The sequence below is a fragment of the Phalangium opilio genome, unplaced genomic scaffold (genome assembly GCF_054372755.1).
Source record: "Phalangium opilio isolate 3A_F unplaced genomic scaffold, DU_Popi_V2 ptg000045l_1, whole genome shotgun sequence".
Classification (NCBI taxonomy): Eukaryota; Metazoa; Arthropoda; class Arachnida; order Opiliones; family Phalangiidae; genus Phalangium; species Phalangium opilio.
The window spans coordinates 588568-603806 of NW_028324168.1; the positions used below are offsets into that span (position 1 = coordinate 588568).

The 15239-nt window shown below is 40.5% G+C and overlaps 3 protein-coding genes and 1 long non-coding RNA gene across 4 annotated transcripts; 2 read left to right on the forward strand and 2 right to left on the reverse strand.

The window, feature by feature from the left end:
• Nucleotides 1-11: 11 nt before the first annotated feature.
• LOC149676558 (uncharacterized) lies at nucleotides 12-1920 on the forward strand. The gene is made up of 4 exons (XM_089837625.1): nucleotides 12-300; nucleotides 361-444; nucleotides 508-543; nucleotides 611-1920. The coding sequence occupies exons 1-4, from the start codon at nucleotides 224-226 to the stop codon at nucleotides 1308-1310; spliced, it is 897 nt and encodes a 298-aa protein (XP_089693751.1). The 5' UTR covers nucleotides 12-223; the 3' UTR covers nucleotides 1311-1920.
• IntS6 (integrator complex subunit 6) lies at nucleotides 1684-10299 on the reverse strand. Its single transcript, XM_089837592.1, has 13 exons — nucleotides 10165-10299; nucleotides 10025-10102; nucleotides 8298-8537; nucleotides 6958-7141; nucleotides 6469-6872; nucleotides 5407-5692; nucleotides 5231-5325; nucleotides 5036-5146; nucleotides 4385-4733; nucleotides 4165-4301; nucleotides 3682-4072; nucleotides 3034-3513; nucleotides 1684-2219 (listed from the first exon to the last, which is right to left on the reverse strand). Exons 1-13 carry the CDS (start codon nucleotides 10279-10281, stop codon nucleotides 2035-2037), a joined length of 3057 nt encoding a protein of 1018 aa, XP_089693718.1. The 5' UTR covers nucleotides 10282-10299; the 3' UTR covers nucleotides 1684-2034.
• Nucleotides 10300-10502: 203 nt separating this feature from the next.
• On the forward strand, nucleotides 10503-11275 carry LOC149676560 (uncharacterized). The gene is made up of 2 exons (XR_016366469.1): nucleotides 10503-10623; nucleotides 11044-11275. It is a non-coding gene; the product is annotated as an uncharacterized LOC149676560 (long non-coding RNA).
• On the reverse strand, nucleotides 11196-15136 carry pav (kinesin family member pavarotti). The gene is made up of 3 exons (XM_089837599.1): nucleotides 14401-15136; nucleotides 12691-14334; nucleotides 11196-11706 (listed from the first exon to the last, which is right to left on the reverse strand). The coding sequence occupies exons 1-3, from the start codon at nucleotides 15134-15136 to the stop codon at nucleotides 11504-11506; spliced, it is 2583 nt and encodes an 860-aa protein (XP_089693725.1). The 3' UTR covers nucleotides 11196-11503.
• Between the last annotated feature and the right edge of the window lie 103 nt (nucleotides 15137-15239).

A 15239-nucleotide genomic window follows, 5' to 3' on the forward strand; every position in this document is an offset into this window, starting at 1 on the left:
GTTTATTGGGAGAGTAACTTCCGGTGCGGTGACGTTCAACGGCCTATTTTCCATACTCCATAGCAATGCTACCGGAAGTTATGATGACTGCAGTGCTGCCGGCTATCGAGAATAATGAAGAAAATTTAAAGAGACTAGACACGTGGTTTAGGCTTAGCGTTTTAAACGCGATTTAAATTAGTTTCAGTTGACATTTGATGAAAGAAACGTTTATTATAACAATATGGGGCCTAAAAAGGTTATTAACAAAGCCAAAACTGTTAGGAGAACAGTTTTAATGAACCCATTGGCCATTCATTGGTAAGTTTAACGTTAATTTTATTTTTAAGCGAGTAATTAAATAAAATCAGTGTTATTTAGGCCTGAAATCGATGAAAATGTTGAAAAAGAAATTATTAGAGAATTAGACAGGATAGTTAATGAGAAACCCACTGAAACCCCAACGTAATTAAATTTCAATAAAATCTAATTAGAATCTCCGAATTAACTATTTTTAATTATGTTAAGGCTTAGCATTGAGAAAACGAAGAAGAAAGTCAACATGTAAGGTCCCATTAGAGTAAGGCGCTTACCCTAATCATATTTAAACTTAATCTAATTAACGTTTCAGGGATGGTTTAATCAAAGGAGTAAATAACGTCACTAAACACGTAGAAAGAGATAAATTATGCTCAGTTATTTTGTCCCCCACGGGGAAAGCCCCACATTTAAACGAACATTTAGTTCAAATTTGTGAATCGAAAAACATTCCAATAGTAGCCTTCAAAGAAAAGTCCCAAGAAATGGCCCTAATCCCCAAATTATTCGGTTTAAAATCCATTCTGGCCCTGGGAATTTTAAAATCTCATGAACATGAAAGTAAATACGTGAACCTCGTCAACATTGTTAAAAATGCCCATTCGCGTAAAAAAATAGTCGAACCGAAAACAAGCCAAGACGTGAGAAAAATCCCACCCCCTCCCGAGACCTCGTATCCACCCCAAACCCCAATAAAACAAGAAGTCCCAAGAGACAAGCTAAAAGAAGAGGAAAAAATGGATTTTTTAAGCATAAATTCAAGTTTGGCTTTCCCAGAACCCGATTACCCTCCCGAATTAGATTCCTTAGTAATTAAAATAATTGACCCCGATATTAAATTAGGCTTAACAAATAAAAGGAAACACATTTACCAACCTGAGGTGGTTCCGAGTACTCCTAAATTGTTAAATGATTTAAATTTGAAAACGACAATCCATAATCCTTGCGGAAAGAATAAGAGGCGTGTGAAAAAAATGTTGAAAAGAGCTTTAAAGAAAAATGCTTCAAATTAAGCTATACTTCATATATCTATGAACAAAAAAAAAACATCCTGAAAATTGCACTCCTTTTTGTTACTCCATGAAACAGAGAGATTTCATCAAAGGAGTTAAAAAACCATTCTTACTAAAACAGATAACAATATTAACCTGTGGTTATTTCGACTCCTTTTCCTTATTCTCTATGTAATGTTTTTTTTTTTTCAACCATGGAGTAAATACGTAAAGGAGACGTAATATTTTTTCTTCAACCATGGAGTAAATACGTAAAGGAGACGTAATATTTTTTCTTCAACCATGGAGTAAATATGTAAAGGAGACGAAATATTTTTTTTTTTTAAATTTCCCCAAATTAGCATTAATATATAAATCACAATTAAACCTCGAATTATTAGACAAAATTTTTTACTTATTTTTCCCGGCATAAAGTTTTTGTAAATTTTTTTTGGGTAATAATTTTTTTCTAATGAAAATTAAACTCATATGTACAATGTAACTAGAGTATTCCTGTACATTTTTTTGTTGCCATTTTACAAATAGGTATTTCATCTTTATAGTACATATGTAAAGTTCATGAATAATGAAAACAAAATTAACAGATGAATAAAGTTAATTTTTAAAACAATTTTTTTTTATGAATTCTTAAATATAATGAATTAAGGAGGGTTGGGGGAGGGAGGGGAGGGGGGCGCTGATTGAGGAACACTGGTATCAAAGGTCATTCCATTTTATTTCAAGGTCACCTGGTGTTGACGGCGTTTAACCTGTCCGTCTCTACTAACCTTTGTTCGAATTGTTGTAATTGCGTAATCAAGGTTTTTCTTTTGAATCGACTGGCCTCGTTGATGACTTCGCGCACCATATAGACGCGCATCTCCATTGTTCCTTGTAACGCGCGTAATTTGTCGAATAAACGGTCGAAATCTGATTGGATGAGATGGAAATTTGGGTATCATCATGAAGACGCGGTATTTTAATCTTATTTCCAAACTGTCATAACTTTTGATGGTATCATAAGAGAGGCCATAAGTTTCATAACTGTAACCCCTAAATTAAATTAACTACAGTCATATGAATCCCCAAGCTATGAGGCGCCGCTGACCCTACCTTTAAATAGCCATAACATTTTTTCTGTTATACTTATATACATTTTAATGATACCACGCGAAAGGCCATATTCCAAAGAGTAATTGCACCAAGATTCATAACCGTAACCCCTAAATTAAATTAACTACATTCATACGAGTATCCAAGCCACGTGACGTCGTTGACCTGATCTTTAAAGGGCCATAACTTTTATTCCATTATACTTAGATAAATTTTAATAAGAACACGAGAAAGGCCGTAACTTAAGAAGTAATTCCCCCAAGTTTCATAACCGTAACCCCTAAATTAAATGAACTACATTCATACGAGTCTCCAAGCCACGTGACGTCGTTGACCCGATCTTTAAAGGGGCATAACTTCAATTCCGTTATACTTAGATAAATTTTAATAATACTACGAGAAAGGCCGTAACTTAAGAAGTAATTCCCCCAAGTTTCATAACTGTAACCCTTAAATTAAATTAACTACACCCATATGAGTCCGAACGTCACGGAACATACCCATTATATATGAGCTCAAGGACCCAAACCCCAGTTAAACACAAGTTGGTCCGCCAGAAAACAGATTAATTCCTCCAAGTCTCATAAACCCCCAATTACCCCCTTAAAAAGAAACCAAACATGGTACTCACTTCTTCCTGGTCTCCTGACCTCCTTAAAGAGCGCTTGTCTGGCTTGAACATGTTCATTCCTTGTTTGCAAACACAACAGGAAATTGGGTAGAGTATTCCGACCATTGGTGTCATTACTGTTCACCTGCACTATCCCGTCCGATTTATGATTAACGAGTCCATCTGTTTTATGGTTCAACTCGGGGCCAACGTGATTGGTCAATACTATAGGGTTCGCGTTTTCGTGGGGATGGCTGTTGACCACAGGATTGGTTTGCGTAGTCCAATCAACCGCGTGACTGTTGACAGTACTATTGGGGACAATAACACTCGCGGTGCCACCGCCACCACCACCACTATTGGGTAAAGATGAGGGGACACTCGGTGACGATAAAGTGTTATTGAGGACCGAAGGCAACAATGGGTGGATGACCAGAGGTTCAGAACTGACATTGTTTGTTGATTGGAGTTTGTCCAATGGATACCAATCTGTTACTGGTTCTTCAAGTAATTGAAGGGAGCAGAATTAACATGACGCGCCAAGGAATTGTTTGATAAAAGGCTAACTTTGTCTTAAGCCTAATAACCTTAGAAATCATTGCTAAGTGGCCTAACATCCTTGGATCCCAATGACAAACCTTGAAGAATGGTTAAAAAAACGTTTCTTACCCAAGACAGGTGGTCCTCTTCTACTATCCTGAGATTGCGTTGGGTCCGTTGGGGTGGCAACAATGACGTCACCAGGAAGAGATACGACGGAGGAAGGCACGGAAATGAGGGAGGTAGGAGGAGGCGTTGAAGGAGGGCTAAGAGTTGGAACACTTAAAACAACGGGACTCGAAGGGGGCGAAGGACTGAAGGGACGACTACCGTTTATCATAGGGGACACGGGGGTTGATGGCCTGCGCACAGGGAAATCTTTGGGTAAAGGTCCCGGTCTTCTCTTAGTCCTGGGGGAACCAGGGGGACTTTCAGTCGCTGACCGTTTCAAACCACGCCCGCTTGAAGATTGAGATGAATTTCCACCAACCAGATCGTCCGCTTCGTCTACCATCATCCTCTGGTGATTGTGCAAAGGATTAAGATAATTAGGCACATCTGGTAACCAAGGGTCAAGGACTCTAGTGTGTCCTCGTTAGGAAAGGGGCTGACCTTTTCGATTTTGAAGGGATTTCCAAACATGTGTTGTCTAACTGGAGTAGACTCGATTTCACGTAATGGCGTTGGAACTCTCTTCAAGTACTCTTGGTAATTACCCATCTGACTAACTGGTAAGCTGTGAAGTTGATCTGAACACCAATTAGTGTTAAAATTAGAAGGGTTTCTTTGTCCTTGAACGACCCTGTAAGCCCATCTCTAATATTAAACATACCATCATCTTGCAGTCGCGTTTGGGCGACGGATGTCTGCAAGTAATTGGCTCGTAATCTGGCTATGTGATCTAGTAAATGTCTTCGAGGAATGTCAAACGGGTTCCGATAACTTTCGGTTTTGATTTCGCGATTTCGAATGGCCAAAACGAATCCGGCGAAATCGTTCAAATCCGATCTCAAATCGGAGAAACGTTCGGCGATGGCTGGGTTCGAAGTTAAGGTCATATCGCTGACCTTGGATGAGGATAAACGTTGGGAACACGATGCCGGACCTATTCGAATACTGTCCGGTATCATGGACTTACCCGTACCAACTGAGGCCACTAATTTATCGAATTCCGCTTTGGCCTTAATAAATTACGCCAAGTCAACCAATTTTAAATTATGCTTAACAATTAGCCTTATTCCTGATCAGCGCCACCTACCCATAGCGGCGACTTTGAGAACTACTGTAAGCGGCAAGCCAATCAGATGTCGCTAAAATCTGGTGACGTCATTTTTGGTAAGACCCGAGAGTGCCAGTCAGTGACGTCACCAGATTTTAGCGACATCTGATTGGCTTACCGCTTACAGTAGTTCTCAAAGTCGCCGCTATGGGTAGATGGCGCTGATCAGGAATAAGGCTAATTGTTAACAATATTGGACCCTACCTGATTTTTTAATCTTTTCAAGTAATTTAAAACATTGTAACTTAAACAATTTTCCAAATTATCTGGAATTAGGTTGGGAGCGCCCATTCTTTGTAAAGCCCTTTTCAAAGGCTATAAATTTAAATAAATACTTTAGTTTAACGGGTCCCCCTCGAGAGCCCCCCCCCCCACGGAGAATAAAGTGAATTAACGTACCCCCGCGTAATACAATGGCATGTATTTTAAGTAGCTGTCAAATTGCTGTTTCCACTCTCTTGTAGGTTTACACCGATGTATTTTAAAAAGTTCGTCTAATAGATTTGAAACAACGTCAAATTTATGCGTCAAAGCTAGACCCCCCCCCCGTTCCCCGTTTATGACGACAACTTTACCTAAAAGTGGTAGTAGTACTGGATAGTTATAAGGCATGACGAACAAATTGACGCAAGTTAAGTTGGTGCTGGCTTTCAAGTACCCGAAAGGTTGACCCAACTCGCTGTTTTTGTGACTGTTCGCGACGAAGACTTGCCACGCGACCGTGGGTTGTTTTCGCGATAGAATGTACTGTGTTAAAGGACTCGGTTCCAGTTCGTACTTGTCGAAAGGAAGGTTCTCGATTACCATGGCTTCGCTGTTATTGCACGTGAATTTGACAACTGGATGCGCGGATCTTGGGGGCTAATGAAATTCATGCCATGGTCAATAATTGCTCATTATATTTTGGGGTTTCGAATATTAAGGTAAAATCTGAAGGCACCGCTGGAAACCAGAGGTTTGGTAAAGTAATAGCTCCGTGTTTCATAAGCCTCACAATTTAAACAAGGACGCGATTCGTTTGGACTACAATGTTTTTGGAATTGTCGATATGTTCATGAATTTGAACTCCATATAATTGGTCATAATTTTGTTACCCAAGTGTTTACGTAAAAATCTTAAGGTACCGCGAGAAAATCAGTAAAGTAATAGCTCCAAGTTTCATGAAACTCGCAATTTAAACATTAACGACATAATAAAATGAAGTTTTAAAACTAAGAACCTTTTTTGAATTGACTTGTCGATAATGTCAATTTGAACTCCATCTAACTGATCATAACTTTGGTACCCGAATATTTACCTAAAATCTAAAGGTGCCGCGCGAAACTACGCATTTGGTAAAGTAATAGCTCCAAGTTTCACGAGCCTCGCGATTTAAATAAGGACAACTTAATGAAATGAAGCTTTTTGGAACTGACTTGTCGATAATGTTAATTTGCACTCCATCTAACTGGTCATAACTTTATTACCCGACTATTTCCCTAAAATCTGAAGGTACCGCGGGAATCTACGCATTCAGTACAGTAATCTCTCCGAGTTTCACAAGGTCCACGATTTAAATAAGGACCCCATAATCAACCGACGCTTCGCGTTACGTCCCCCTACCACCACCAGAAGTTAAAAAAAAACTGCAGGCTTACCAAAGCGGGGCTACCCAAATCAGGCCAAAACGATTCAGGAATCGGCCAATGTCCGACGGAATATCCTTTTTGGGCGGAGCGTTGCACGTAAATCAACTTTCTACACCGATGCCATGGTTGAGGTTGCACATTTACACTGGCACCACCACTACCACCACCACCATTATTCAAGAGTTGCGCCACTGAACTTCCGTTTCCGCCATTGTTACTATTATTATTTCGCGCGATTTTATTACCGCCCACACCACTATCCAACTCTATGACGTCAGGATCGCCGTTATTGGTGGGAGGAGGCTCTAAACCAATCATTTCAAAGTTTATGACGACACCACCTTGCACTTTTTGCACCAAAGATTCTAAACACTGCATCAGAGTTCTTTGCGAGGACACCGCGTAAGATCGACCTGTACAACGAGAACAACAACAAATTGGCGTCTTGAAGGTCAAGCCAATCGTCACACGACAAGCCCGAGGTCATTTCATATTTACCTCCAGTCGCGTCGCACATATCTTCAACTGGAGAGTTATCAGTTGGTACCACAGTTGTAGCGTCACGGTCGCTCGACGGCGTACCATTGAGACGCAGTACCAACGCGAAAAGACGTTGGTCCCAACGGAAGGGCTCTTTGGTCAGTTCAGATCCTGGCATGGCTGAATGCATGGGCAGATTTAACTGCGAAATATTTCAATTCGCGCAATTTTTAATTGCAAATTAATTTATACTAAACTAATTAAGGGATGGCCTAGAGACTAGTACCGCTTTGAAGACCACAATCTGCGCTATTTATAGTCAAAATTGTCAAGAGCATACACTGAGAACCAGTTTCAAAAAAGTTGAAATTTTATGAAACCCCACGTCAAAATTCATAGATATAACATAGCCGATTGTTAAATACTAATTAAATTCTATCTTCCAAACTAATCAGGCGATCTAATAATTATTGACACCATATTGTAGGCCATAATCAGGGCTATATATGGTCAAATATTCAAGAACTTTGGAACATCCACTTCTGAGAAAACTGAACTTTCATTCAACCCCACCGTCAAATTCATAGATATAACATAGCCGATTGTTAAATACTAATTAAATAATATCTTCCAAACTAATTATGCGATCTAATAATTATTGACACCATATTGTAGGCCATAATCAGGGCTATATATGGTCAAATATTCAAGAACTTTGGAACATCCACTTCTGAGAAAACTGAACTTTCATTCAACCCCACCGTCAAATTCATAGATATAACATAGCCGATTGTTAAATACTAATTAAATAATATCTTCCAAACTAATTATGCGATCTAATAATTATTGACACCATATTGTAGGCCATAATCTGGGCTATATATGGTCAAATATTCAAGAACTTTGGAACATCCACTTCTGAGAAAACTGAACTTTCATTCAACCCCACCGTCAAATTCATAGATATAACATAGCCGATTGTTAAATACTAATTAAATAATATCTTCCAAACTAATTATGCGATCTAATAATTATTGACACCATATTGTAGGCCATAATCTGGGCTATATATGGTCAAATTTTCAAGAACTTTGGAACATCCACTTCTGAGAAAAGTGAACTTTCATTCAACCCCACCGCCAAATTCATAGATGTAACATAGCCGATTGTTAAATACTAATTAAATAATATCTTCCAAACTAATTATGCGATCTAATAATTATTGACACCATATTGTAGGCCATAATCTGGGCTATATATGGTCAAATATTCAAGAACTTTGGAACATCCACTTCTGAGAAAAGTGAACTTTCATTCAACCCCACCGCCAAATTCAAAGGACCGAATTTGATACTTACCCCATCTTGAACTCCATGGGTACTACTGAGCCTTCCTCCGTCGGTGATGACGATGATGATGGAGGGTTCGAGGTAGAATGGACATCTTCCTTGACCATAGGTATCTATTCCAGTTTGCATTCGGTTGACATTCAAAAGGTCAAAGGCGTTCTTCAAGGCCGCACCCATGGTAGTCATGCCTAAAGACTGGAGATTCTTCAATTCCGTCATAAAGGTCGCGTGGCTCTCCTTCCAACCAGCCTAAAAACGTCAAAGGTTAATTTCTCACGACGAAAAATTAAATTTCCACCCCCCAGCGACCCCCCCCCCCCCAAAAAATCCGGCCATTTGAGATTTAATTTCGGGTAAAAACATAAGAAATATGGTCTAAATCCGTAAAATAATAAATTAAGTGATAAAATAACTGTTTTAAATGTAAGTAAAAACTGTATTTACTGAATTTGAACATGATTTGAACCTATTTTCAGGTCAAATATGACCTACAAGGGGTTTAAGGCGTCTTATGACAACGCGATGTATGTCTGTCCATAAAATGACTTTCTTATAGACAAGATGTTACGCGTCTACTTAAGTTACGCTTAATCTTGTTAGGCTAATTTATTAGTAGGCTTCAAAACCCACTCTGCGCAGTTCAGAATCGCGTATAAATGTCCACAGAATCAATAGGATATTGGCCCAATTATAATCCCACAAAATATATGTTCAATCATATCATATGCTTATTAAACAAAGAAAAACACGTTGGTAGAGTCTATTATTTTATACGCCAATAATTATAAAACCTTCCCCGAGTAACCTGTCAGTGTAATTAAGCTTTAGTCAGCGCTTACTAACTATGATGAATCTAAGATACCCCTGCAGTTTATTTAGTGAATAGATACATCGGCAGAAGAAGCCACGCGCCATTTTACATGTCAGTACAGCTGGCCCGTGAGATGAAGTAAGGAGTCGGACATTTGACTTTTCAGAAAATTAACGTTGAGATTTCGAGATAATTTTAAGGTTTAATATTTAAGTTTTTGATGTAATTATTGTATTTTAATGTTAATATTCATAGATAAATCATATAGTGCGCAAGATATCAGTTAAATAATGTGTGAATTTGCCAAATGTCCGACTCCTTATCGAAAAATCAAAAACATAACCCGTTCAGGCTGGAAGTATTAATACAGAAGAAGATAGGGAAGTTTGTATGCTTAATAGTCTCAGAACCCACGTTCCCGCCTTTCCCTCAATTCATTAGGAAACCACGAACAGAGCTATCCTATAACAACCTACACTTTAGAGTAGTATTAAAGGCTAAAACCCCCTCGTACGTCCCTTTCCCTCTCTAAGGTAAAGAAGTACATAGTATAGGAAGGAAATTCGTAGCATGGAGTCCAGACACGTCGTAACATGTATATGAAATTCTACGCAATACCCCCCTTGGAAAATATAGAATGGAGCGTTCCCGATCTCCCACTACGTATCAAGCACCCCCAAACGCTTGTTGGTCATAAGAGGAGAGGCGCTGAAAATATCCCATAATACAGCGCGAGCGAAAATGGCGGTCGGTGACTAAAAACAAGGGCTAATCAATTTCGATTAATAAAAGTGAAATAAAGTCGTAGGTTTTAAGTGAAACTTGGATTTTGACGAAGTGAACAAACGCATCGTGAAGTTGTTGTACCAAGTTTTTCAGTTACCGAGTGCCTATTTCGCCAGAAGAAAAACGTCCCAAAAATCACCTTTATATTTGCTGGCGGTTCCTCAAACGTTAATAACATATACCTATCGCCTCTGCTCGCCGAATCGCGTTGTCTAATCTGCAAAAGAATATTAATAAAATTAAATATTTTTAATCCTAATTAATTTTATTTGTTTTTACCTTAATAAACTTTTCAACGGCATCTTTACCGACATCCAAAAGTGTTGGTCTAGCTCCAAAAAATGTGCGCTGGTTCATAGAAGCGCTCGTATCGATTAAAAATAATATGATAGTCATGTTTAAATAATTAAAAATAAAAATCAAGTGTTCTTCTTGGAAAATTTTCACGAGAAAAATATTCTTCGGTTTTTATGGTAACTACCGAAGAACTTTTAAGCTAGTTCCGCTCATGATGGCGGCAGGCTTGATTCTGAAGCGGTTGCCGAAAGTTCGCCACGACGGTCGCGTCACGTGACAGAGGAGGCCATTATACAGGCGTCGCTCTCCACCAATAGGAAGCCAGATACCGGATTATGGATAATGGAAGGCGCGGCCGTAGAAAAAAGAAAACGAGCTGTCGATCCGCGAAAGTAGAAACGTTCAAACGGATATTTTTTAGTAGGTCAGACCGTCAGAAACGTACGTAATTCAAAATAATCCGTAGCAAAGGCCCAAACTCGTTATTTAATTAAATATTTAATCTTCATCTTCATCAAAGTTAATCGACATTTGTTAAGCCTATTTTCGTATTAAAACAAAAAAAGAAACTTAAAACCTTGAAATCGCACCAAGGCTTAAAGACAATAACCATAATGAGTTTAATGACAGGTTCGCGACGTGCCAATTTAGCGATTACGCAATTTCATTTTCTATAAATATGCAAATAGGCTTAACTTATGGGATTTTGTTATGACGTTAGGCCCTAAAAAAGGCATAGGAAGCCAAACTGATTTTATCTATGGGAATTTCCGGGTGTTTCTCTGTACTAATTGGGAAGACTATAAGAACAAGAGGTCACATTATGTTAGTTAAAATTAACATTGTCTCCACCCCCAACAGAAAACGACGCCTGTACATTAGTAATGGAGGGAAACACACGAGACATTTTGCATATTACATTTAAAGAAACTGAAATAATTCCAATTTTTACGGACAGACATTAATACCAAACTATCAAAAACATAAACCACCCTAAATAAAAAAAATACTAATTTAAATATTTAAAAAATTTTAATTAAATTTTTCCAAGATAACTGAAAAGTAATAAAATATTTTGAATTTTCATTTGAAATGCCTAAAAAAGTTTTCTTTTGCAAAAACTAGTTCCAACAAAAACTTATACAAACGGAACTTTATCGGTGAGAAGCAAAATAATTGTAAAAATTAGTTCAGGGACCTTTATACGCACCCTTTACATACAAAAAAACATAAAAAATTACTTTACAGAGAATACTTTTAAGTAAAAAAGCCTGGGAATTTTGGGGGTCATAATTCCTGAATACGTGTGTAGCAAATTCACTTAAAGTTTGGGTTTTTTCGTCAAAATGGGCGGTTTTCCTTCCATAGCAACTTTACACCGATTTTCGACTAAGTCTCTTTCAACTAGACCCGTTTCGGCGCTTCTTTTGCGCAATTGATACTTTGGAGGAGACGTTTGATTCAATGTTTCAACATCATTGAAGATAACTTGAGCCCCGCCTCCAGCCGACGGAATGACATCACCTGTTAATTAAAACATAATTAAATTTCCCCCAATGTAAAATTCTCCGAATTACAATAGAGGTGGGCAAAGAGATGACATTTACGTCAGGCCCATGCTTAGCTAATCATGCTAATTCCCCCACTCGCCTTCCACGTTGGTGCCCCCGCTCACCACCCACGTGTTTCCCCACACTCGCCACCCACGTGTTTCCCCACACTCGCCACCCACGTGTTTCCCCACACTCGCCACCCACGTGGTTCCCCACACTCGCCACCCACGTGTTTCCCCACACTCGCCACCCACGTGGTTCCCCACACTCGCCACCCACGTGGTTCCCCACACTCGCCACCCACGTGGTTCCCCACACTCGCCACCCACGTGGTTCCCCACACTCGCCACCCACGTGGTTCCCCACACTCGCCACCCACGTGGTTCCCCACACTCGCCACAAACGTGGTTCCCCCCTCTCGCCTGCAACGTTGTTCCCCCCTCTCGCCTGCAACGTTGTTCCCCCCTCTCGCCTGCAACGTTGTTCCCCCCTCTCGCCTGCAACGTTGTTCCCCCCTCTCGCCTGCCACGTTGTTCCCCCCCTCTCGCCTGCCACGTGGTTCCCCCCTCTCGCCTGCCACGTGGTTCCCCCCTCTCGCCTGCCACGTGGTTCCCCCCCTCTCGCCTGCCACGTGGTTCCCCCCTCTCGCCTGCCACGTGGTTCCCCCCCTCTCGCCTGCCACGTGGTTCCCCCCTCTCGCCTGCCACGTGGTTCCCCCCTCTCGCCTGCCACGTGGTTCCCCCCTCTCGCCTGCCACGTGGTTCCCCCCTCTCGCCTGCCACGTGGTTCCCCCCCTCTCGCCTGCCACGTTGTTTGCCCCTCTCGCCACACACGTGGTTTCCCCTCTCGCCACACTCGTGGTTCCCCCTCTCGCCTGCCACGTTGTTCCCCCTCTCGCCTGCCACGTTGTTCCCCTACTCGCCACACTCTTCTGGCGTCTCGATATAGTATTTACCTTTGTACAACTGTGTTTCCATATCACCAGCCGAATCTTGTTCTTGATGCGTCAAAACATATTTTTCAACATCCTTAGTGATATCGTTAACGTTCAGCTTTGTTACAGACTTCTTCTTCTTCATTTTGGGTTGTAGAACAGTCCCAGTTGGTACAAAACCTTCCGGGACGTGTTCGATCCAGCGTTCGTTTCCAGTCGAAATTGATCTTCTGTGTTTTGGGTTGGCAGCTGGAATGTTACGATTAACGTTATCACCACCGAGGCGGTTTAGTTGCTTATCGGACGATGAAAGGGCTTTGGAATACGGCGTCCCTTTAGAGTTCGCGTTAAGTCTTTGGTCGGAACCACTGTTAGAAGCTGGGAATTCTCCCCAATCGTCTCCCGTATTGATGATATCCCTTAACATCCTGAACTTTTCACCGGTTATGCACATTTTCGCCTCCAATTCGGCTTGTTTCATAGCCAATCTTCGTTCCATGATACCCCTCATCCTTTGACGTTCAACTTCTAATTGATCTTGCATATCATTCTCGATTTTGGCTCTTTCAACTTCTCCTTTATTCAACAAATAATCCTTTTCGCTTAGTTCCCGTTGCAAATTCTGTTTTTTCTTCTCAAAATACGACAAACGTCTCCTCAGTTCATCATTCTGTTGTTCAGTATGGGATAGTTTTCTTTCCATGGTTCGTAGTTGAGTCTCTCGGGCGTCTAGGTCCATTTGGACGGTGCGTTGTTGTTGTTTAACTAAGTTGTTCTCGGACTGGACGTCGATTAAGTGGCTTCTGAAATCGGTTTCCTTTTCTTGGATGTCTTTAATCAGTTCTTGTTTCTTGATTTGTCTCATCAGGAGAGCTTGTTCCATGTTGACTAAATATCCGTCGTAGCTGGCGTCAAAGACAACTGGACTGAAGATGGGTAAAGGTCCGCCTAAGGAGTAGTAACAACTCATGGAAAGCGGGCGTCGTTCTCTTTCAGCCAGAAGTTTCTCTTGTTCGAAGAACTCCCGGCGTCCTTTAATCAATCCAGAAATCTGAGTCGGTTCGTTTGGTCTAGCGACCAGGACTTCTTGCGTCATTTCCGCGAATTTCATAACTTGAAATGTTTCGTCGTATTCTTCGGCTCGCGGATTAGCGCAAACTATCATCCGCACTCTCCCTTCTCCTTCGAAAAAGCTTTTAAAAAGCCAAGTTAACTTGTTTTCTCGATACGGGACCATTTTTGTTTGATTCGCGTTAGGGTTAAGTTGTTTTTCTCGTAGAATTTCAATGCATTGACGCAAAACCATCAATGAATTGTTGATATTCCCCGCCTCTTTCAATCGACTCCCAGTGTTTCTGGTTCTCAAAGTTCGTTCGCTTCCGGCCAAGTCGACCAAGGATAGTTGGCTAATGACAAACAGGTTTTTATCATTCATAACTTGGGCTCCTTGGGCATCTAACGGAGCTTGTACTAAACGGATGGTGAAAATGCTGTGACTTCTACTCGATTCCGTGTTAAGGGCAGTATGGGCCACTCGGCGCCTTTGTTGACCTTTCCAAAACACCTCAAAAGCATCGTCCGAGCTTTTAACTTCAATCTCCGTTGCTCCATAAACAAATGTGTTGTTTTTTGTATCAGTTCTGATATTTTTGGATTGAGTTTTTTCTGTGAAATTGATAGAAACGATAAAATTATCAACCCTTAAAGTAGGAGTTCAACCTAGAATATTACCTTTAATCTGATCAATGGGTATATCCTCTAACAAGTCAAAAATGTGATTGTTATAAATCTCAACATAAGAGATAAAGACTGCGTAGACTGAATCGTCACTGACAGTCACGCTAACTTCAGTCTGATCAGTTTCTCTCAAGGCCCATTCTAACATATTCTTCCTTCTCTTCTGTTTTGGTGTTTTTTGAGCAGAGTTCACAATCTCTCTCTGAGCTTCGACAAGAGCCTCGCTAGTACTTTGAACGTCAAATCCATTTTGTTTATCGGGTTTAAAGATGAACTTATTGGCTTGTAGACCCGAAATAGCTTTGAAAAGGACATCCAGGGATCTTGGGAGGATGCCCGTGTTGGTGGGAGTACCCGTCATGGTGTACGTTTTACCGGAAGACGTTACTCCATAGGTGAAAACAACCGCATTCTTACCCTTGATTAGATCTTCGATCAATGGCAAAGTGGTGTGTTCGAAGACGTTTTGTTGAGGTGATTTATCATCAAAAACGATACGAAACGTATATTGAAGAGCGTTGATTTCTTTGGAAGGGGTTTTAGTCGGAAGCAGATAGTCGGGAGGTATCAATTGAACAGTATTGTTTCCGATTGGTTTTAGACAAACCGTATCTTCAGGATTATCGACAGGACGGATTCTACAGTATACCTCAACTGGATCTTTAACGACGAAAATCTTTTGCTTGGGGATAGTGTTTCGAGAAGGAGTCTTAGGTCTTTGGGGCCTCATTTTGGGCACAAAATCTAGTCACCACTCACTCACTACAGTTAAAAATAATTTTATTCGCTAAGCCTTAGCTTAATTCTTCGCCAAAACAACTTAGATTGGCGAT